The sequence below is a fragment of the Pecten maximus genome, chromosome 8 (genome assembly GCF_902652985.1).
Source record: "Pecten maximus chromosome 8, xPecMax1.1, whole genome shotgun sequence".
Classification (NCBI taxonomy): Eukaryota; Metazoa; Mollusca; class Bivalvia; order Pectinida; family Pectinidae; genus Pecten; species Pecten maximus.
Window position 1 is genome coordinate 32855144 of NC_047022.1, and position 25145 is coordinate 32880288.

The 25145-nt window shown below is 38.6% G+C and overlaps 1 protein-coding gene across 5 annotated transcripts in view; it reads right to left on the bottom strand.

Moving 5' to 3' along the window:
* Positions 1 to 25145, bottom strand: part of LOC117333246 (unconventional myosin-XVIIIa-like) — a 135720-nt gene that overhangs the window by 56702 nt on the left and 53873 nt on the right. For 3 of the 5 annotated variants that reach the window (XM_033892450.1, XM_033892454.1, XM_033892453.1), the window contains exons 2-19: positions 23405 to 23602; positions 22603 to 22779; positions 22097 to 22307; positions 21535 to 21677; positions 21198 to 21298; positions 20353 to 20413; positions 19922 to 20066; positions 17188 to 17329; positions 16782 to 16901; positions 16419 to 16611; positions 15224 to 15310; positions 11165 to 11317; positions 8289 to 8430; positions 7978 to 8140; positions 7010 to 7193; positions 6674 to 6884; positions 5208 to 5305; positions 3864 to 3929 (exon numbers count right to left, since the gene is read on the bottom strand). In XM_033892450.1, the coding sequence (XP_033748341.1) occupies positions 3864 to 3929; positions 5208 to 5305; positions 6674 to 6884; positions 7010 to 7193; positions 7978 to 8140; positions 8289 to 8430; positions 11165 to 11317; positions 15224 to 15310; positions 16419 to 16611; positions 16782 to 16901; positions 17188 to 17329; positions 19922 to 20066; positions 20353 to 20413; positions 21198 to 21298; positions 21535 to 21677; positions 22097 to 22307; positions 22603 to 22779; positions 23405 to 23602 (2595 nt within the window). Of the gene's footprint in view, positions 1 to 3863; positions 3930 to 5207; positions 5306 to 6673; positions 6885 to 7009; positions 7194 to 7977; positions 8141 to 8288; positions 8431 to 11164; positions 11318 to 12771; positions 12784 to 15223; positions 15311 to 16418; positions 16612 to 16781; positions 16902 to 17187; positions 17330 to 19921; positions 20067 to 20352; positions 20414 to 21197; positions 21299 to 21534; positions 21678 to 22096; positions 22308 to 22602; positions 22780 to 23404; positions 23603 to 25145 lie in introns of all 5 variants that reach the window. The other 2 variants (XM_033892451.1, XM_033892452.1) reach the window with 2 other exon arrangements.

Consider the following 25145-nt stretch of genomic DNA (forward strand, 5'->3'; position numbering starts at 1 on the left):
TACGGAATCCGGAAAGAAGACAAAGTACGGAAAGAGTTAAAGGAGTAGGTAATCTATAGGTGTAAATTAAAGAGACTATTATCTCAATCCCTTTGAGTGTATTATGTCACTAACTTGTGTGTATTATGTCACTAACTTGTGTGTATTATGTCACTTACTTGTGTGTATTATGTTCCTAACTTGTGTGTATTATGTCACTAGCTTCTGGTTGTTATATCATTACATCACAAAGCCTAGTATGTAGTGGACAGTATGGTTCCCGTCACAATACAGACAACATGCCTTGGCATGCCCTTATCTCAGTTGCTTACTTATCACAGTACAAAATGACAACAGTCTTAATTGCAGTTTATTTCGTGAATAATATTGACCTGTTTCTTATCATTTCCTGGATAAAATGTTCGCGTTCACGACAAAGGCCGGTGAAATAGTGAAAATATCAACCCAAAGAAAATAACTGGTTTTATGGTATCATACTTCACTACAGGGCAACAGGACTGATCTGACAAGTCATTGGAGATTCAAGGGTGGAAACTAAAGAACATCAAAAACTACCTCTTATTGTCTTATCTTAATTAATGAAAAGAAAACAATTCCATACCATCAGGTTATAACATTTACACTTCTAAGTTGACAGGAGTCCTTACTTTTCCTCATTAACATTATCCCAAAACCAAAGGTTAGTTCTTTTTTTTAACGTCCTATTAACAGCCAGTGTTTTTTAAGGACGTGCCTGGTTTTGGAGGTGGAGGAAATCCTGAGTTCCCAGAGAAAAACCACCAGCCTATGGTCAGTACCAGGCAACTACCCAATGTGGGTTTCGTACTCGCATCCAAGAGGTGGAGGGCTAGTTATAAAAGTACCTTAACCTAAGGTAAGAAAATGAATTCTTTCAAGAGATTAGAAATGTTCATTATTCAGCATAAATGGTTTTTAAAGTAAGAAGCCTAATCTGTTGATTAATGAAGCCGTCAGCTACTTAAGTTTGAGGAGAATTTGAGAGGTACCTAGGACTGGTATGTATGGTATGTATGGAATGCAGGTGCTGCACAATGTGTGGAGATTTACAACAGAGGAAATTCGCCTAGGTAACTAGAATGATCTTTAGACAGAGACGCAGTGATCCTGTCACAGAGGCTGAATGTAACATTGGGGCAGTGATGGCCGACTCCTCCACAAGGTGAGTTCTGTATGATCTACAGATGTGTGGTTAGCTTTATAAGGTACCATCTACAGATGTGTGGTTAGCTTTATAAGGTTAGCTTTATAAGGTACCATCTACAGATGTGTGGTTAGCTTTATAAGGTACCATCTACAGATGTGTGGTTAGCTTTATAAGGTTAGCTTTATAAGGTACCATCTACAGATGTGTGGTTAGCTTTATAAGGTACCATCTACAGATGTCTGGTTAGCTTTATAAGGTACCATCTACAGATGTGTGGTAACCTTTATAAGGTACCATCTACAGATGTGTGGTTAGCTTTATAAGGTACCATCTACAGATGTCTGGTTAGCTTTATAAGGTACCATCTACAGATGTGTGGTTAGCTTTATAAGGTACCATCTACAGATGTCTGGTTAGCTTTATAAGGTACCATCTACAGATGTGTGGTTAGCTTTATAAGGTACCATCTACAGATGTGTGGTTAGCTTTATAAGGTACCATCTACAGATGTCTGGTTAGCTTTATAAGGTACCATCTACAGATGTGTGGTAACCTTTATAAGGTACCATCTACAGATGTGTGGTAACCTTTATAAGGTATCATCTACAGATGTCTGGTTAGCTTTATAAGGTATATAAGGTACCATCTACAGATGTGTGGTTAGCTTTATAAGGTTAGCTTTATAAGGTACCATCTACAGATGTGTGGTTAGCTTTATAAGGTATATAAGGTACCATCTACAGATGTGTGGTTAGCTTTATAAGGTTAGCTTTATAAGGTACCATCTACAGATGTGTGGTTAGCTTTATAAGGTACCATCTACAGATGTGTGGTTAGCTTTATAAGGTACCATCTACAGATGTGTGGTTAGCTTTATAAGGTAACATCTACAGATGTGTGGTTAGCTGTATAATGTACCATCTACAGATGTGTGGTTAGTTTTATAAGGTACCATCTACAGATGTGTGGTTAGTTTTATAAGGTACCATCTACAGATGTCTGGTTAGCTTTATAAGGTACCATCTACAGATGTCTGGTTAGCTTTATAAGGTACCATCTACAGATGTGTGGTTAGCTTTATAAGGTACCATCTACAGATGTGTGGTTAGCTGTATAAGGTACCATCTACAGATGTGTGGTTAGCTTTATAAGGTACCATCTACAGATGTGTGGTTAGCTTTATAAGGTACCATCTACAGATGTGTGGTTAGCTTTATAAGGTACCATCTACAGATGTGTGGTTAGCTTTATAAGGTACCATCTACAGATGTGTGGTTAGCTTAAAGGTATCATCTTCAGATGGCTGGTTAGCTTTATAAGGTATCAGCAACATGCTTCATTCTGTTTCAGGAGATATTTAGACTAGTTGAAAAGCCTAAAGTCTTACCTGGCTAAACTGACAATAATAATTTGTAAGATGACAAGAGGCCCATGGGCCTTAACTGTCACCTGAGTCAAACATATAACTATCTTTTATGTATTTACAATACAGTGGAACTTTGTTGCTTTCATATGCTATACATTTGATTACTGTGACCTTGAACTATGTAGGTAAAGGTCAACTATTAGCATAACTATTGCAGCAAGAAACTCATGCTGAAGATGTGCTAATTATCAAGTGTATATGTATAATGAAAGAATAATAAAATTTTGAATTTAGGCAGAAAAACATTTGACCTAGGCATAATAAACTATTTTAAAGAATTTAATTGTTCTTATTTTTTCATTATTTGACCCGTGACCTTTTGGCAGTAACAAATTTGCTTTATTTTTTTTAAATTTTTAAAAATAACTTCGTATCGTTTTTTAATTGAAAATGCTAAGCCTAGTACGTGATTTTACAGTTGAAAAGTAAAAGGGTATGTTTGTGATCCGACTACACTTAGCCAATGTACTATGGTTTATTAATTCTTCAATTCAGCTTGAAAATTTCACCGTCATCATTTTTGAGAAGTTGAAGATGTGAAAATGTTAGCTAATTATGGATGACAGATGACGACGGACAAAGCCGGATTGGAAAAGGTCACTGAGCTTTGCTCAGATGACCTAAAAAGTCATACTTGTCTAAAGTGAGAATGCATAGGGTGGGAAAAAGACTAACCTGTCTTAAATGACAACATGTAAAGTGAAATCCTACCTGGCTACCTGTCTTAAATGACAACATGTAAAGTGAAATCCTACCTGGCTACCTGTCTTAGTGACAACATGTAAAGTGAAATCCTACCTGGCTACCTGTCTTAGTGACAACATGTAAAGTGAAATCCTACCTGGCTACCTGTCTTAGTGACAACATGTAAAGTGAAATCCTACCTGGCTACCTGTCTTAGTGACAACATGTAAAGTGAAATCCTACCTGGCTACCTGTCTTAAATGACAACATGTAAAGTGAAATCCTACCTGGCTACCTGTCTTAGTGACAACATGTAAAGTGAAATCCTACCTGGCTACCTGTCTTAGTGACAACATGTAAAGTGAAATCCTACCTGGCTACCTGTCTTAGTGACAACATGTAAAGTGAAATCCTACCTGGCTGCCTGTCTTAGTGACAACATGTAAAGTGAAATCCTACCTGGCTACCTGTCTTAGTGACAACATGTAAAGTGAAATCCTACCTGGCTACCTGTCTTAATGACAATATGTAAAGTGAAATCCTACCTGGCTACCTGTCTTAATGACAACATGTAAAGTGAAATCCTACCTGGCTAAGTCCAACTCTGTAGTTGAGTTTCTCTATTTCCAGGTGATCCAGAATCGTATTCACTGCCTGTGAAAAGTACAACAGCAAAATAAACACACATGTACTGCTAGATGTTTTCTACTTAAAATGTCAGAATCACCATATGGATGATTATATATACACAATCAATGAATGTGAGAGCCCCCCCCCCCCCCCCCCCCCCCCCCCTAGCTATATGACGTTAGGCTTTGAACTTATCATAATCAACACATTCTTTTTCAGTAACAATAACCTTGAACTTTGAACTTTAGTGGGATGGTGATCTTGACCCAAATTTCATTCTCAACTTTCCATTCTGATAAGCAAAACTTGAAACTTTATTTCGAGCAATTGACCTTGTTTTTTTTTTTTGAAACATGCTCTTAGTCCATGGGGTTCTGTCCCTTTTAGGGCAACCCACACACCAAGTGTGAGCCTTTTGTGACCATCATCTTCTATTTAGCATCCAGAAAACAGACAGACCCTGTGAGACACCTACATTACTGCTTAGCAACCCTGTACCCCTAATCCCCCATTAAATAGAATTTCGCATTTTGATAACTTCCGTATTCCAATGAGGTAATTACATTATATACAATTATCTGTTATTTTTGAACAAGGTAATAAAAACTCTGCCTGCCACAAACCCACATGCTTCCATATCAACCTAGACTATGTAATATAAATGTACAAACAGGATGTCGAATTGTAATTATCAATTTAACATTCTCCTGGATCTAATCAATGCTGACATATTGGCATGTAGGTTACCCCTGTCAGAACTGATAACTGTAATCAACTGTCTGTATGGAAACTAGGACAAACTATTAAAACTATTAATTAGGTTTTAAAGATTGAAAATCAGCAAACATGTAGAATATTTATCTCTAGAAGAAAACAAGATTCAGTTTTGAAATTCTATTGGTGCTTACACTTGAAGGATTTTTGAAATTTTGTATTTCATTTTTTTTGTTTGTTAATTTTTGTGGAATGATAACTAAGAAATTCCATGTGGAGTGCCCACTACTTAGAAATTCATCTCTTATGTAATATGACAGGTAACTAAACTAATAGTAACATCCTTCCTGTGCTGTTAAGTTCAGCTTTATATTTGTTTCTGTGATTACTAGTTTTTACAGTCACTGTCTGAAGACGTATGAGCGTTTGGCTATACATACCATGTCTGAAGACGTATGAGCGTTTGGCTATACATACCATGTCTGAAGACGTATGAGCGTTTCGCTATACATACCATGTCTGAAGACCTATGAGGTTTTTGCTATACATACCATGTCTGAAGACGTATGAGTGTTTTGCTATACATACCAATTTCTCCTCCATGTCAGGTGCTGGACGACTCGTCGGGTTGAGAAGACCCTCAAATCTGTGACGGAATTCTGACATCCTCATAGAGTCCGGGAATCCTAAAAAAATACCACCAAACATGTTTATATCGTGATATCTGACTCTACGGACCACTAATACTACCAAACACGTTTATATGGTGATATCTGACTCTACGGACCACTAATACCACCAAACATGTTTATATGGTGATATCTGACTCTACGGACCACTAATACCACCAAACATGTTTATATGGAGATATCTAACTCTACGGACCACTAATACCACCAAACATGTTTATATGGTGATATCTGACTCTACGGACCACTAATACCACCAAACATGTTTATATGGTGATATCTGACTCTACGGACCACTAATACCACCAAACATGTTTATATGGTGATATCTGACTCTACGGACCACTAATACCACCAAACATGTTTATATGGTGATATCTGACTCTATGGACCACTAATACCACCAAACATGTTTATATGGTGATATCTGACTCTACGGACCACTAATACCACCAAACATGTTTATATGGTGATATCTGACTCTACGGACCACTAATACCACCAAACATGTTTACAGGGTGATATCTGACTCTACGGACCACTAATACCACCAAACATGTTTATATGGTGATATCTGACTCTACGGACCACTAATACCACCAAACATGTTTACAGGGTGATATCTGACTCTACGGACCACTAATACCACCAAACATGTTTATATGGTGATATCTGACTCTACGGACCACTAATACCACCAAACATGTTTATATGGTGATATCTGACTCTACGGACCACTAATACCACCAAACATGTTTATATGGTGATATCTGACTCTACGGACCACTAATACCACCAAACATGTTTATATGGTGATATCTGACTCTACGGAGAAGTGGTTTTATCAAAACATATTGTAACATCTGATCATATTCACCAGATTACTGGTTTTCACAACATATTGTAACATCTGACCATATTCACCAGAAATGCACTGCATTGCTATTTTCTAACCTTTACTCATGTAGACAAATGCTCTGGTGACCTTTTCTCTTTTGACCTTTGGTTTTTAATTATGGTTTTTATTTATCTTATATCTTTCCTTTGACTTCTACCTGTGATTTTGTGACCTATTCTCTTATGACCTTGGCAATTGTAATTTAAAATTATGTTTTCTTCACCTTATCTCTTATGACCTTTGATTTGTGACCTATGTTTTTGAGACCTTTTCCCTCGTGACTTTTAGCTTGTGACCTATGTTTTTTGTGACCTTTGCTCTTGTTATCCATGTCCATGCAACCTATGCTCTCTAGCTCCATGCCCTTGTGACTTTGGTTTGGACTTTAGTATATGAGATCTTCCATTAACCTAAAACCTTATCAACCTTTAATCACAAAGTTTTCAGAATGACATTTGACCCCTTACCTTGTCTGTATATCCTGACTGAGTCAAGCACTTCGCTGCCCCTGATCTGACTTCGTACCAGTGGTACATTCATGAGAATCTCGTCTGGAGTGCCAGGTTTATCAGTGGGTGAGGGGAGAGGTTTCAGCTCCCACAGGCCTGCGTTGTGCTGTGGCAGGATGTTGTGGACAAAGTGACATTTGGTCTTTCTGATTGTCTCGACGATGGAGTCCTGAGAGGAAAGATGGTTATGACAATGTTAGTTACAACCTGTCTGTTTGTAAAAGTTCAGTAAAGCATCACAACATTAACAATATGCTACATTTACAGAAACGTCATTCTCCCTCTAATACTCACCACTTGGAACTTGACCTGGAGACAAAGAGAGCGTTTCTTAATCCCGGCCGTGCCAGACATGAACGTTCTCCTCATGCTGCCAACACGTCGTAAGGAAGTGGTGCCTTCCATTCCTACAATAGATCCGCTCACCATGCCAGCCACGGGGGCCTTCACATTGTTAAACAGTTGGTTTATACTTTGTCTGAAAATACATTTAAATTCAGCATCAGATATCTATACCAAGATATTTAAATTCATCATCAGATATCTATACCAAGACATTTAATTCATCATAAGGTATCTATATCAAAACATTTTAATTCATCATCAGATATACCAAGATATTTAAATTCATCATCAGATATCTATACTAAGACATTGAAATTTATCACCTGATATACCAAGATATCTAAATTCATCACCAGATATACCAAGATATTTAAATTCATCATCAGATATCTATACCAAGATAACTGATTAAGTTAGATTTGTATATTGGATACTACGGGCTGGTTACCTGGGTAACTATTACTTTGTCCATTCCTAGTACTAAGCCCATTCATATCTATTGGTGTTCAGTAGAATTACCAACAAATGTGATTTATGACATGTACTTTTCTGGTGTTTACCAATTCTTTGTTGTTATGAGAACATTATTACACAAATAAGGCCTGCAGGTTTTATTAACAAACAGTTTGATCTGGCCCCGATATGATCCTATTTCAACCTGAATAGTAATTTCTCAGAGGAATCTGAATAAGTGAAAGATTTTGCCCATCAACCTCCTTGTGCATTAGTGTCAAAATTATTCGTTTCGAAAATCCAAAGTGACCTACAACAATACTTATTCACTATATAACCGAATTTACCAAGAAATAAAATTGTATGCAGATATGGAACTTCTTATATTTCTTATAACTGTACAGTACAAATATCTGTTAAGGGCAGAAAGAGTTGAGATGCATGATGGGATAGGTATGACCTACTTTTTGGAGTCTTGTAGGACCTGGGTTGCCACTTTAATCTGTGGGTTCTCCCGACAAACTTTGAGCCAGCCACTGGCGTTGTACTGTACTGGGTTGGTACCCTGGAAATGGTTCAAAATGAAGGTGTTCCCTAGTGATGATGCTTTCCTCAGAAGGCTGTCTCCTGCAAAAGACAGAAAAAACAAAGTAGCTTTATGCACTGTGTGACAATACAAAAGATACTGAAATTTATTTATTTGATAAAAATAATGACATAAGTTCTATCAAATAAATCTACCATGTAATTAATGAAAAGATAAGGATTTTCTTACTTCTGACTTTTTGTTCGCCATGGTTTTTGAAGAACCTGTCCATGAAAGAATCTTCTGTCGCTCCAGGGAAGATAGCTTCTTCATCTAGTATCCATAGCAACCCTTTTTTATCAGCATCTTTGAGATCTTGAGAGGAGGTTCGCTGAAACAGAGATTATTAAGGAGAGGTAATCCAGACTGAAATTCGTAATTGGGGCGTTGTATTTAGTATGTATAACAATATAGGAACATTGTACTGACAGGTAGGAAAAGGTAAAATTTGAAGTTACAGAAGGCAGCACTAATTCTACATAACACAGTGGATCAACAATCATTCAAAATAAATGTTTTAACTTTAGGAAAAACTATCCTAATACTTTAAAGGAAGATTTTCATGTTAAACAAATAACATAAATAATAACTATTATATAAAGCTTCATGCAAAACTTTTTTAATGCATGTAATTTACCACAAATAAGTCATTTAGCTAGAAAATAGGCAGCAAACAAAAGCAATTTCTAATAGGAAGCAAACTGTTACAGATAACCAGATATATCAAAGCATTCCATCAATTGTAGAACATGACAAACATCAACCCCACCTACTGATATGTCTGTACCAATCACAAGACAGGACACATATCAACCACACTCCCTGAATTGTTTGTACCAATCACAAGACAGGATGCATATCAACCACACCCCCTGATTTGTCTGTACCAATGACAAGACAGGACACATATCAACCACACTCCCTGAATTGTTTGTACCAATCACAAGACAGGACACATATCAACCACACTCCCTGAATTGTTTGTACCAATCACAAGACAGGATGCATATCAACCCCACCCTCTGATTTGTCTGTACCAATCACAAGACAGGACACATATCAACCACACTCCCTGAATTGTTTGTACCAATCACAAGACAGGATGCATATCAACCACACCCCCTGATTTGTCTGTACCAATGACAAGACAGGACACATATCAACCACACTCCCTGAATTGTTTGTACCAATCACAAGACAGGACACATATCAACCACACTCCCTGAATTGTTTGTACCAATCACAAGACAGGATGCATATCAACCCCACCCTCTGATTTGTCTGTACCAATCACAAGACAGGACACATATCAACCACACTCCCTGAATTGTTTGTACCAATCACAAGACAGGATGCATATCAACCACACCCCCTGATTTGTCTGTACCAATGACAAGACAGGACACATATCAACCACACTCCCTGAATTGTTTGTACCAATCACAAGACAGGACACATATCAACCCCACCCCTGATATGCCTGTACCAAACAAAGACATGACAAACATCGACCCCACCTACTGATATGTCTGTACCAATGACAAGACAGGACACATATCAACCACACTCCCTGAATTGTTTGTACCAATCACAAGACAGGACACATATCAACCACACACCCTGATTTATCTGTACCAATCACAAGACAGAACACATATCAACCCCACCCCCTGATTTGTCAGTACCAATCACAAGACAGAACACAGATCAACCCCCACCCCCTGATTTGTCTGTACCAATCACAAGACAGGACACATATCAACCCCACCCCCTGATTTGTCTGTACCAATCACAAGACAGGACAAACATCAACTCCACCTGATTTGTTTCTACCACATACATTTGTTGGCATGAACTAGCAGCACACTTTCTTCTGAGTATATATATTAGTTGTTAGTGTGCCCAATGCCATCTTGGTTACAGGAGCTTTGCTTTCCTTTTTAACCATTACCAGGACATCAAACACAAACTTCATTATCCACAAATATAGGATTCTGAGGGCCAGGACAATCACAAATATTGGATATCCAGGCTAAGATGATCATACACAATGGACGTAAAGCCTTTTTAAACAATGTTAACCATCACCTAGGAAACCTGACCATAGCTAGCCTCTTTTTGACGACACTTTTATAAGTTTCCATTTTGTAAGCAACAGCACTGGTGAAGTGTGAAATGTGTAAAAGGGTTTTGGGTGGTAATTTTGAATAGAAATTTTGTTTTGCCTGTGACGTGAAGAATGAGTTTGAAAATAAGATTGTGAACTAAAATTTATGAGACATGCTGATAATTCCCTACAAGAGAAAACAGTGAATATACAGCTAATTGTGGAAACTAGTTCACTAAATGACAAAATGACTTTCCACACTTTCCCCCAAAACACTTGGCATCCATATTGAAACCTTTCCTTTGGTTAATATCCTTGGCTTTAGTTCCGTGCCATCTCTAGTATCATGATCCATTCTATTCATCTTGTAAACATATATTTTTTACTTTTTATCAGACTTTATTTTGTGATAAACACTTTTTCAAATAAGATACACATTTATTACCAAACTAGGGTGGAAAATATGATATGCATCATAAGATTTCATAGAATGAATCAGGATTGTGTTGAATTTTCTCAGTTCTGACCAGTTGTGTCATCAGCCATGTTTACAGGCATCAGGAAGCCTTATATTAAATCATTAAGCTATATATATAATATATATACCTGTATATATATGTTTCATGTTTCAATATAAAAAAATATTATTTGAATTTCCATTAATTAGTTCATTAAGCAAGATACTTTTTGTCCCAATAATAGACACTAAATCCATGCTTGCTTTAAAAACCCACTAAAAAAAAGCAAGTTTGATCAGAGAATTGAAATCAACACATCCATTTATAAGATAGTGTTTTCATTTGTAATGTCCCAGTAGATTTTTTTCAGAAAGAATTTTTTATTTAGAGAAGACAAGAAGAAATTAAAAGACTTGTTTGACAAACTGGACAAGGCTACAACATAACTACAGGTAACAAAGCAAATCAAAAACCTAAACCAAAGAAATCACCATGGATACCTCGTCTGCGACTGAGTGGGCGTGCTCAGCTTTACTGATGTCACCGACAGTGGTTGTGCCACCGTGATGGCCACCACTGTGATGGGATGTGCCACTGTGGTGGTGGTGGGCTGAGCCACTATGGTGCTTAGTGGCACTGGGACGCCCGTGAGGCTTTAGGACAAAATACAAACAATTACAAATACAAACTTTTGTTCAAACAATTTGCTTCATGAATACAGTAAAACATGTTTATAACGAACACACAAGGCTATAACGTCATGTTTTTCATTCCCCACCAGGTGCCCTATTATATGTATGTAAAATTGCAAATATGTAACGAATTTCACATAACAAATTAATGCCTATAGCGAAGCATTTCCTAGGGCCGCTCAGGTAAATATCAACGCTAATTATTGTAACCATATAACATATTGGCCTCAGGCAATCGCCAAACATGAGTGAAGCCCGACTACTTACACAATAGTGAGTCGTATCCATGTCCAGCTAAGTGTCCAACACAGGTAAGATTCAGTAGTTGTTATACGTACCTGGTGTTCTATTAATAGTCTTTTGAGTTACTGAACTTTTTCATCAAATGAACAAATTATGTTCCATTCTAGTTATGTTCATTACGGAAATGGCTTCGTCGTCGCCATCTCGTAAGAGAAAGGCGTTACACTTGAGACAAAATATCAAATTATTTGTCAAGAGAATGGAATTCGGGCTTAAGTCCAGCCACATCACTTAGTACCATTTTGAAAAATTGCACTGAAATGTTTAAGCAATACTCAGCCAAGAATTCATCACCAAGCAGGAAACGTCATCGAAGTGCTACCCATGAAAATTTGTAGACTGAAGTTTATAGCTGTTTATTTCTATAATATTATCTAGAAATAAGTCTATCGTTAGTGGTATTGATTTTTCCTATAGCAAATTTTGCATGATTTTTTTCCAAATATCGTTATACAGGTATAGTGAACTTTGCTTATAACAAACTAATTTCCTTGGTCCCCAGAGATTCGCTATAAACGTGTTTTACTGTATATATAAAAAAATAAATTAGAAAAAGCAACCATTTATTATGCCGTAGGGAAATTTCATTAGGCCTAACCCACTCAATTCTCTTTCCCAGGTTTTGAGTATCAATGGAAATCCAACCAGTTATTAAAATCAAAAATTTTTGACATAATTCAACCAGCCTGTTTGCCTGAATCCCTTTATTTCTCAGGTAAAAGATGCATACAGTTACATAAATTTATTCTGATAGCATACATAGTGTAGAGGATTTACAATCCTTTGACAGTCAGAAAATTAATATACAATAGACAGGCTGACTTGTAGAATAAATGAGGGATAGTAAGACTTATGCAGATTGGTTGAATAGTTCCAAAGAGTGGGAAATCAAATGAAGTGGGTTAAATATTAAAATGAAGATTTAAACAAAAGAAGAATGTTATATCCTGTTTAGTAGAAAATATACCAGTAGCAAGAAATGGCATGAAGTTGTAAACTGTTGAAAAAAGTTTTTTTTAATAAAAAGCTTGCTGTCCTGCATAACATATTTATGAAGTATGAAAATGGAAGATAATTTCCAGCAAAGCAAAGTTATCAATAAAAATCTATACCCAATTCATTTTCTGAAAAAATTTCATAAAGTAATAATACAGTTAATATCAATTAAGCATGATTTCAAAATGAACTTTGTGTAATAACAAGATAAATAGCTTACCTAAACATTTATACTACCTTATCAACATGTTAAATTCTCATTCATTAAATGAGACTACACTAAATTACATTATAGTTAGTGTGATCATACAAGTTTATCTCTCATTTAGGAAATTAAACAGCCTTTCACAGTTTACACCTGCGGATAAAGTCCTTTAACAGGTTTAATATTTTTTTAGACTAAAAACAAAGCCGACAACATTTATGAACAAGAGATCCCAGAGGGATCTTGGCGCCCACCATTGAATGATCTTTATAGGTTCTATGTCAGATTTATCTTCTCTCTATTTTTCCCTTCCTTTTACTAATCTGTGCAAATTGAGACATCCCTCCAGTACTTTTCAAACAAGGGAATCCTAGCTATATAAGAAATTTGAGATTTAACGATAATGGCTGTTTGTTTGCCAGATTGTTTTCAGGACAGACTGGTCCAAAAATGCAATACAAGGGACCAAGGGGAACCTACACATGAAATTTGAGAAAGATCCCTTCAGTACTTTGAGAAATAGAGATAACAAACTTAAATTGTCAAAATCCAAGATGGCGGTCTGTCTGCCATATTGTTTTCCAATTGATCTCAAAATGCAATAAGCATAATGAGGCACCAAGGGGAACCTCCATATGAAATATGAGAAAGATCCCTTTAGTACTTTCTCAGAAATAGCGATAACAAACTTCAATTGTCAAAATCCAAGATGGCTGCCTGTCGGCCATGTTGTTTTCAGATTGGTCTCAAAACGCAATATGCATAACTAGGCACCAAGGGGAACCTACATGTGAAATTTGAGGAAGATCCCTTCAGTACTTTTTCAGAAATAGTGATAACAAACTTCAATTGTCAAAATCTAAGATGGCTGCCTGTCGGCCATGTTGTTTTCAGATTGGTCTCAAAACGCAATATGCATAACTAGGCACCAAGGGGAACCTACATGTGAAATTTGAGGAAGATCCCTTCAGTACTTTTTCAGAAATAGCGATAACAAACTTCAATTGTCAAAATCCAAGATGGCTGCCTGTTGGCCATGTTGTTTTCCGATTGGTCTCAAAACGCAATATGCATAACTAGGCACCAAGGGGAACCTTCATATGAAATTTGAGAAAGATCCCTTCAGTACTTTCTCAGAAATAGCGATAACAAACTTCAATTGTCAAAATCCAAGATGGCTGCCTGTCGGCCATGTTATTTTCAGATTGGTCTCAAAATGCAATATGCATAACTAGGCACCAAGGGAAACCTACATATGAAATTTGAGAAAGATCCCTTCAGTACTTTCTGAGAAATAGCGATAACAAACTTCAATTGTCAAAATCCAAGATGGCTGCCTGTCGGCCATGTTGTTATCCAATTGGTCTCAAAATGCAATATGCATAACTAGACACCAAGGGGAACCTTCATATGAAATTTGAGAAAGATCCCTTCAGTACTTTCTCAGAAATAGCGATAACAAACTTCAATTGTCAAAATCCAAGATGGCTGCCTGTCGGCCATGTTGTTTTCCGATTGGTCTCAAAATGCAATATGCATAACTAGGCACCAAGGGGAACCTACATATGAAATTTGAGAAAGATCCCTTCAGTACTTTCTGAGAAATAGCGATAACAAGAATTGTTTACGGACGGAGGGACGGACGGAGGGACGGACGGACGACGGACCACGGACGCAGGGCGATTTGAATAGCCCACCATCTGATGATGGTGGGCTAAAAATCTGAGAGCGATAAAGGCAGAAGATAGAAAAGGACTCTACAGTATCTATAACAGCTGTATCCATGGCAACTGCTGTTCTACAGGGAAATATGTTAACAACCATACAGCTGTATCCATGGCAACAGTGGTTCTACAGTGTAAATATCTAAACAACCACAGCTGTATCTATGGCAACAGCTGATATACAGTGTAAATATGTAAACAATCACACAGCTGTATCTATGGCAACAGCTGATATACAGTGTAAATATGTAAACAATCGCAGCTGTATCCATGGCAACAGCTGATAAACAGTGTAAATATGTAAACAATCGCAGCTGTATCTATGGCAACAGCTGATCTAGCAAATATTTCAAGGAAACTTCAGGGGGAAGCTATGATCTTCATAAATATAGAATTTGTGTATAATATTCTGTACAAATTTATATATGCATAATTTGCTCAAATCTAAAAATTATATTCAAACATACAAAAAAAAAAAAAAAAAAACCTTCAATAATCTCCTATAACAACAGGCTGTCTCTCTATCAAGCCTTCCATAGATGCCTGCCCTTCTTCACCTCCCCAGTAATTAACTTCATTCTAAACCTCTCCCGGGAGCTGACTTTCTTATCCTACTTCTCCTCCTCCCCTCTTACTTACCAGTAACTGTTGGGCCTGTCTGTCTATCAGAGACACCATGGCTGCAGGACTGGTCGTCACAAACTCAAAATCACAGTCAATGTTTTCCTGTAGTAGTAAAACATAAATTCATCAGTACTAAATCGTAATAAAGAATCTGTGAATATTGGCCATCAATATATAGGTTTGTACTGATAGTCTATATCTTTATGATACTGTTTCACCATAAAACATGTAGTAAGTTTATTGGTGCTGAAATTACATCTGAAGTTTGGTTCTGCAAAATACATACATACAGGTAAGTCTTTGATAAAGTAGAAGCTTTGGTTCAGCATCATCAGTTCAAGATATTAACAAAGTGATTTAGGCCATCATGATCAGTTTGTTTGACAGATTCATACCTGAGTTACTTGTATTGATTACTAAATTTACACCTGACTGACATGATTACCATAAAGGTAACACTGACTAACCTGATTAACACTGTGACTAACCTAATTAACACTGACTAACCTGATTAACACTGTGACTAACCTGATTAACACTGTGACTAACCTAATTAACACTGTGACAAACCTGATTAACACTGTGACTAACCTAATTAACACTGACTAACCTGATTAACACTGTGACTAACCTGATTAACACTGACTAACCTAATTAACACTGTGACAAATCTGATTAACGCTGTGACTAACCTGATTAACACTGTGACTAACCTGATTAACACTGACTAACCTGATTAACACTGTGACTAACCTGGCTATACCTGTCAATCAGTAACACCTAATTTACCTTTAACACCTAATTTACCTGATTATTTTACTTGGCTATACCTGTCATTCAGTAACACCTAATTTACCTTAAACACCTAATTTACCTGATTATTTTACTTGGCTATACCTGTCATTCAGTAACACCTAATTTACCTTTAACACCTAATTTACCATTAACAGCTAATATACCTGATTATTTTACTTGGCTATACCTGTCAATCAGTAACACCTAATTTACCTTGAACACCTAATTTACCTGATTATTTTACTTGGCTATACCTGTCCTTCAGTAACACCTAATTAACCTGATTATTTTACTTGGCTATACCTGTCATTCTGTAACACCTAATTTACCTTTAACAACTAATTTACCTTTAACACCTAATTTACCTTTAACACCTAATTTACCTTTTACACCTTAGTTACCCTGATCAACTTACCTGGCTATACCTATCTTGCTGTATGGTAAATGTGAGATCATGGAATAGCAGCTGAAGACGTTCTTGAGTGTAGTTATGACAGAGATCCTCGAAAGTCGCGCCTGATTGACGTCCACAGGTGGTAGGATTTTGAAACCCAGGTGTATCCACCAAGGTTATGGATGCCGTTGTCCGGTACGTAGATGACAGAGATCTGGCAACACACAAAAAACTCTGTTTCAGATTGATGACAGATATTGTAATGGATAATAAGATCATTCAACTCTGTGACAGATTCTCTCTACTCAATCAAAGAGAGATAACTCTGATTTAGTTAGAGACCTTACAGCTGTATATAAAGATTACATAGTAACCATGACCTACCTGTTAATAAGAGATACTAGTGCATTGAACACGTCGGAGTAGAGACCAATGACAAAGCCTTCAAGAGCATCCATGGCACTCTGGTGAGCCTCGCTGGCCCCTTTGTCAGCTGGGCTGTTTCTGTAAAGTTATATGATCACAAACTACAGGTTAAATTAAGTACTTCAAAAAGCAAAATTAGATAGACATGATAACCAAGAATATGATATTAAATCTTCATGACCTTGAGCTTCTATCTTTGAATCACTTAAATATCACTAAATACCATCGTAACCTTGACCTTTTACTTTTTGTACCATGGATATGTAAGCTTAGGCATTTAAGGAGAACAACACATAGGTCATGTGTCTACAAATGGAGTTTAAACGTGTACAAAATCTTCAGTCTGAAGAATATACTGACATACCTGACAGAGGAGTTGCGTGTTAGTGTCCCTGATCCAGCACTTGCAAAGATTTGTCTAGAGAGCTCCTCTACGGGTAACCCTAGCAATGCAGCAGCCTTCTGGGCAGCTGCCGGTCGAGCAAACTGGGGTTTGTTGTTCTGGCCTGAAAAAAACGTAACATTTTAAATAGTGGAAGGACATTGACATCATTCTTACAACACTTTTTGAAAATATCCTAAAAAGATGTGAGCAGAACACTTCAAGAAAGCATCATTGATGTGTTTATCTTCGACGCTTTTATCAAACTGATAAAAATACATCCAAGATTTTTGGTATCAAGTGCTAGAAAAATGTTTTAAAGAACTCCTTAGCTTCCAGACAATGTTTATTTTGATATATGCATGCGACACATCTGGTCTCAGTAAATTAGCTGAGCCTATCAATGTGTTTTATCATTTATACTAAATCCTAAAACTATATACTTGTAGACTGATACTAATGTTGTAAGGAAGTCCCACCCATTGAATGGGTGCTAGTGTTGTGTCATACATATCCCAAACAGCCCGGTCACACCTATTGAATGGACGTAAGTGTAGTGTGTCATACATACCCCGAACAGCCCTGGCCACACCCAGGTAGTATATAGCGTGTCATACATACCCCGAACAGCCCCGGCCACACCCAGGTAGTATATAGCGTGTCATACGTTACCTGAACAGTCACGGCCACACCCAGGTGGTATATAGTGTGTCATACGTACCCCGAACAGCCCCGGCCACAACCAGGTGGTATGTAGTGTGTCATACGTACCCCGAACAGCCCCGGCCACACCCAGGTGGTATATAGTGTGTCATACGTACCCCAAACAGCCCCGGCCACACCCAGGTGGTATATAGTGTGTCATACGTACCCCAAACAGCCCCGGCCACACCCAGGTGGTATATAGTGTGTCATACGTACCCCGAACAGCCCCGGCCACACCCAGGTGGTATATAGTGTGTCATACGTACCCCAAACAGCCCCGGCCACACCCAGGTGGTATATAGTGTGTCATACGTTACCTGAACAGTCACGGCCACACCCAGGTGGTATATAGTGTGTCATACGTACCCCGAACAGCCCCGGCCACACCCAGGTGGTATATAGCGTCATACGTACCCCGAACAGCCCTGGCCACACCCAGGTAGTATATAGTGTGTCATACCTACCCCGAACAGCCCCAGCCACACCCAGGTGGTATATAGTGTGTCATACGTACCCCAAACAGCCCCGGCCACACCCAGGTGGTATGTAGTGTGTCATACGTACCCCGAACAGCCCCGGCCACACCCAGGTGGTATATAGTGTGTCATACGTACCCTGAACAGCCCAGGCCACACCCAGGTGGTATATAGTGTGTCATACGTACCCCGAACAGCCCCGGCCACACCCAGGTGGTATATAGTGTGTCATACGTACCCCAAACAGCCCCAGCCACACCCAGGTGGTATATAGCGTGTCATACGTACCCCAAACAGCCCCGGCCACACCCAGGTGGTATGTAGTGTGTCATACGTACCCCGAACAGCCCCGGCCACACCCAGGTGGTATGTAGCGTGTCATACGTACCCTGAACAGCCCCGGCCACACCCAGGTGGTATATAGTGTGTCATACGTACCCCGAACAGCCCCGGCCACACCCAGGTGGTATATAGTGTGTCATACGTACCCCGAACAGCCCCGGCCACAACCAGGTGGTATATAGCGTGTCATACGTACCCCGAACAGCCCCGGCCACACCCAGGTGGTATGTAGTGTGTCATACGTACCCCGAACAGCCCCGGCCACACCCAGGTGGTATATAGCATGTCATACGTACCCCGAACAGCCCCGGCCACACCCAGGTGGTATATAGCTTGTCATACGTACCCCGAACAGCCCCGGCCACACCCAGGTGGTATATAGCGTGTCATACGTACCCCGAACAGCCCCGGCCACACCCAGGTGGTATATAGTGTGTCATACGTACCCGAACAGCCCCGGCCACAACCAGATGGTATATAGCGTGTCATACGTACCCCGAACAGCCCCAGCCACACCCAGGTGGTATGTAGTGTGTCATACGTACCCCGAATAGCCCCGGCCACACCCAGGTGGTATATAGTGTGTCATACGTACCCCGAACAGCCCCGGCCACACCCAGGTGGTATATAGCTTGTCATACGTACCCCGAACAGCCCCGGCCACACCCAGGTGGTATATAGTGTGTCATACCTACCCCGAACAGCCCCGGCCACACCCAGGTGGTATATAGCGTGTCATACCTACCCCGAACAGCCCCGGCCACACCCAGGTGGTATATAGTGTGTCATACGTACCCCGAACAGTCCCGGCCACACCCAGGTGGTATATAGTGTTATACGTACCCCGAACAGCCCCGGCCACACCCAGGTGGTATATAGCGTGTCATACGTAACCCGAACAGCCCCGGCCACACCCAGGTGGTATGTAGTGTGTCATACGTACCCCGAACAGCCCCGGCCACACCCAGGTGGTATATAGTGTGTCATACGTAACCCGAACAGCCCCGGCCACACCCAGGTGGTATATAGTGTGTCATACGTACCCCGAACAGCCCCGGCCACACCCAGGTGGTATGTAGTGTGTCATACGTACCCCGAACAGCCCCGGCCACAACCAGGTGGTATATAGCATGTCATACGTACCCCGAACAGCCCAGGTCACACCCAGGTGGTATGTAGTGTGTCATACGTACCCCGAACAGCCCCGGCCACACCCAGGTGGTATATAGCTGCTAGTACAAAACACAAAGCTTTCCTCTCCTCATCACTGATGCCCACTAGGTCCATCGCATTGTAGATTTTGGCCCACGCACTTGAGGCTCGCTGTCGATCCTCTGACTGTTTATAACATATTTTCATGATAATCAATAAAAATTTGATCTCTTTCCTTTCATCCCATCATTTTTTATCATTAGTGAAGATCATATTGAAGTCAAATGCAATAAAAATATATAATACCAAAACCACAGAATCTGGGTTCAAATTTTTGATGGCTTCAAAATATTATAATATTACAAAAATCTTTAATTATTTTGAAAACAAGAATTGAAAGCATGTAAAAAGATAACTATACTGTTTTCTAGTATTTTTATTATAGGATTAAATTTTGTATGAAATAGCATACCCTTTGTAACGGCGTCATGAATAGGTTTGGTTCATTCAGCGAGTTCAACTGTAGGTCATTTCTGTAAAAGAAACATGATTTTATTACATTTTTACCAGTGAAATATCAAAAATTATTCATTCTATAAAAGTGATATTTTTCACTAGTGAAGAATATCATATTTTTCACTAGTGAAAAATATCACTTTTGCTGATTTGACCAATCAAATTAATGATTAGAAAATACCACAATAATTGACCAATCAGAAAGCCCGACATATATGTCAGCACCTGGACAGGGAGAACTACTTTTTTTTGTATGCAAACATTCGCTGTAGGCCTAGTTAGCATACCGGGTAGGTTTTTCGTTGATAAAAAATGTAATAAACAGAATATCTAACAGTGTCTTCAGTAATACCAAATATATTTCACTCGTGTGGCTAATATTTTGATATTTTTCACGAGTGCTGTGCACTCGTGAAAAATATCAAAGTATTAGCCCCACTCGTGAAATATATTTGGTATTACTGAAAACACTGTTAGATATCCTCTATGTCTCCCCTTTACACATACACAAATCTACATTAAATATTGATATTCACAAACATTAACTAAAATTTAAGCTAAAACAAAGTTGAGTCTATTGACTCAAAAGTGTGTCACTGAGTGGTTTCATCTCATTGTCCAGTCTATTGACTCAAAAGTGTGTCACTGAGTGGTTTCATCTCATTGTCCAGTCTATTGACTCAAATGTGTGTCACTGAGCTACCTCATTGTCCAGTCTATTGACTCAAAAGTGTGTCACTGAGTGGTCTTATCTCATTGTCCAGTCTATTGACTCAAGTGTGTGTCACTGAGTGTTCTTACCTCAGTGTTGAGTCGATCCCTGCCAACATCTGATAGAATACATGGAAACTGGGCTCCCCCTCAGGGCGACGCACCACCCGTGTCTTCTCAAACAAAAATATCTACAAACAAACAAATCCATCGCCTCAATTAGAAACTCAATATTCATAGAACATTTAATAACCATTCTCTACTTCAAATTTTTGCGAATGAAATAATAGATACTACATTTCACACTGAAGAAGATATAACGTTTATATGCTACACATGGGGAAACACCATCTAACACTGTGTAACGTACAGTTTTGTAAGCACAAAAATAAATCAAAATAGGAAGAAGGCTTATGTCTGTACTTACCTGTACAGAGCCTGATGTGATCTGTCCGGAATGGTCAAAGTCTAGTGTGGTCAGTTGGGCATACCGACTGGCATTTGTATTAAGTATAGTTCGACTGTTACCAAAGGCTTCCAGCAGGGTTGACACAGCATGTAACTTATCCACTGGGAAACAGAGAAACCGTATCTTTTCAAATATCAGGAAGAAGTCTATTGTTTGACTTTGGACACAAGTTCATATAATAAATCTATTACTGGTTTCTATCCTAAACTATCCCTAATTCACCTGTAGGTTAGAGGTAGTATAAGTACTGAATGTCTCCCCTACCATCTATAACACCTTATTGTGACAGCATTGAGGGGAAAAACCAGCCCAGTCTGTGTTGAGTTGTCTCCCCTTAATCTCTTACAGCCTTTCTTTGACATTTTCAGCTGAGATAGTTAGAAGGCATTTTTTTTTCTTTTCAAACAAAGCTCGCTAAACTGAACAATCCATGCTGATTGTCTCCCCTTTCCCGTTACATTAGGCTATTAAGATTTTCACAATAGTCTTTATGTAGATATATCTCCTCTACAAAACCTACCTGTCAGGATGTTATTGACACTCCCGGCCGAGGCCACTAGGTAGTGAAGGACATGTCGGCCATTAGTAGTTTTTCCACTACCACTGCGCCCCATGAACACAATCGACTGGTCGTTACGAGAGTTGAGCATCTCACGGTAAGCAATTTGTCCAGTGGCATAGATGTGGGGAGGCATGTCTTCCTGTTTACATCCACGGAATACCTGTATTACCTGTTAACGAGGATAAACACAGAGGATGTACATACTACCATCAAAATGATATCTTAGGTATTGAAAATCATTAGTGACACTGTAGCTATTCTATTTACTGAGAGTACATTTGACTTTCAATGTAACCTTCATCTTTGTTTTTTTAATGTTTCCCAATACCGTGGTAAAAATTTTTTTTTTTTTTTTTTTTTTAATTTGTAGCTCTGGACCTAAGTACCCAGTAACTATGCAATACACTATTTTCTGTTTTATCTTTCAGAGATGTCTGTTGAATATACCAGAACTTTTCACTCACCTTCTCAGAGTAGATGGCCATAGGATGCATGGGATTCACCACAATCATACACTGTCCAGCGTACGTGTGAATGAGGTTTCCTCCATACCTCTGACGGAAACTGTGCAGGGCACTGGACTCATTCAGGTAACGTAAGGATGCTAGGTCTTCTGCTCGGTCAAATTGTGGAGGGTTTGCCTGAAACGGTCAGGGTCACTATACATAAATCACAAGCTCAACACCATTCCTAGTTCTTGAATTTAGACAATTACTAGCAGACCCATTTAGATAATTTAATAATTCAACTGTTGTAAATAAAATGAAGCAATCATCAACAAGACTAACTTTCATTTCCTTAACTGTAACATTGGTTCATGGTATCCGAGGTGCGACTCTGGTATAGCTGACCTTCCATAACATTGACACACTGATTGATACAGGTGTCTATTGACAGACATTGACAGGTAAATGCCATCACTATCACAGGGGTCAAGGTGGGGGTCAGGACTGGGGTGATTGTTTTGTCCATCTATTTGACATTGACTGGTAAGTAATATAACATAAGACACCCACACATACAACACACCATACAATACAGATATCGAGATACACAGGTAGGTGAGCATGCAAATATCCACAATTATGTATTCCTATTGTATTTTTGATAATACCAAGTTAAAGTTCATTATTATGCAAGTAAAATCCTTAGACATAATGAATCTACCAAAGGCTTAGAGCTGTACAATAAAGATAAGAAATTCAAATACCACCACTAATGACACTCACGAGAACAGTCTCTGTAAATTTGTTTAAATATACCTACCTTTTCAACATCATCCTCATCTACTTCAAGGATGTCACCCCCATGGTCCAGCTTGATACGAGCACGCCCCTCTGGGAGGGTGGACATGCCATTGGCACGTAGAACACAGGCTGAGGCGAAACCTCCCTTGTGGACAAGCCATATCTTCTCTGCTTCCAGCCATGCTTTCTCAGACTGGACCTCAGTTTCTGACCGTGCCTACAAAACAAAATATAACCAAAATATAATCAATATTTATTTGTAGTATTTCTCTCCATTATTTTTGTAATGAACTTGATTAATTTTAAAACAGTAAATGACTTGCTGCCTGTCCCCTGTGTACAGCACGATTTCTCAGTCGGCCAGATCATGACAATTGCTAATGTCTAACTGAAATTCTCCATGGTAAACAAAAAAAGTTAGGAAAACATGAGACAGGATTGATAAGGAAATACATATCTTCTTGGATAATACAATAGCTTAGATATCATTTATACATGTATATATATATATATGTTTGTTGCTGTCAATAAAACTTGTCAGGCTATGGTCATCTCTGATCATCTTTGGTCACACATTTGAAATATATAAGCGATCTATACCTACCGTATAATGTATATTTATCTGGGTCTAGAGGTTTTTAAAATTTTGCAAAAAACAGAAGGATTTGAGCAGCAGGACTGTAGAGAAATGATACTCTTGAAGTAACAATATCTACAGAACTATTAACAACTAAAGTCTTAATTGTTGGTAAACTTACAAACAGAGGGCCATAACTAATGTTTTTTTATAGCTTTACCTAATACAATGTAGTGATTGATGTTTACAATCATTCTGGAGATTTCCCAACTCACAAATAACCCCAACACAAAACACTCTTGTAAAATATAACTCAGTTTTGTGTGGCTTTGACAACTGGTCTTTAATGCTGAAAGTCACGGAATATGTCAGTAAATGGTGCTTTTCCCCACCCAGATGACTTTTGATTGTTCCATACCATTGGACCCCAGGTTCAATGGGCATAGATTCTGATGGTAAAAGGTCACATTTTGATTTATATAGGAAACTCTAGACCTATTAAAGAGAGACAACTTACATATTACCTCAGTTTTGAGATTTGAATATTTTTTTCAGTTTTGAGATTTGAATTATTTTTTGTATCTGTCTAAGAATTAAAACCAATCAATAAAGCCTTGTTTTGAGGTTTCAACCTCTCAAACCTCACAACGTACCTTGTGAGTAGACTTGAATACTATTGGTGATATTTATGTCCTGTACTGGGTAGGTACACTGTGTAAGTAGACCGTCTGACAGAATCCCGGTCCGCTGATACACATTAGCCTACACCAAACACAACCCAAGTATGTATTGGTGTTAATACTTGGACTGTTATATCAGGGTAATGTTCAGTAACCTGGTTATCAGGGTCGCTCCTGTAATTACCTACCTACCTCTCGTTACCGTTATATCATACCACAGGTAACCATCGACCTATCTAATACCTAGTTATACAATCAGAGTAATCTCCCCTGTTGACTGGAATGCCCAAATGTTGTGGGAGGGATAACATAGCTACACTGTCTTGCTATCAGGTGAAATTGACATGTTTGATAAAAGACATCTCAATTGAGATGGGGGCAGATAAGATAGCTCATTTATATTCACTGTGCTACCTGTAAGATTACGTCCCTTTAAGATTACGGAACTAGTCTATGATGTCCCAGCAAACAATACAGTTTTAAGCAACATTTTTAATGGTAAT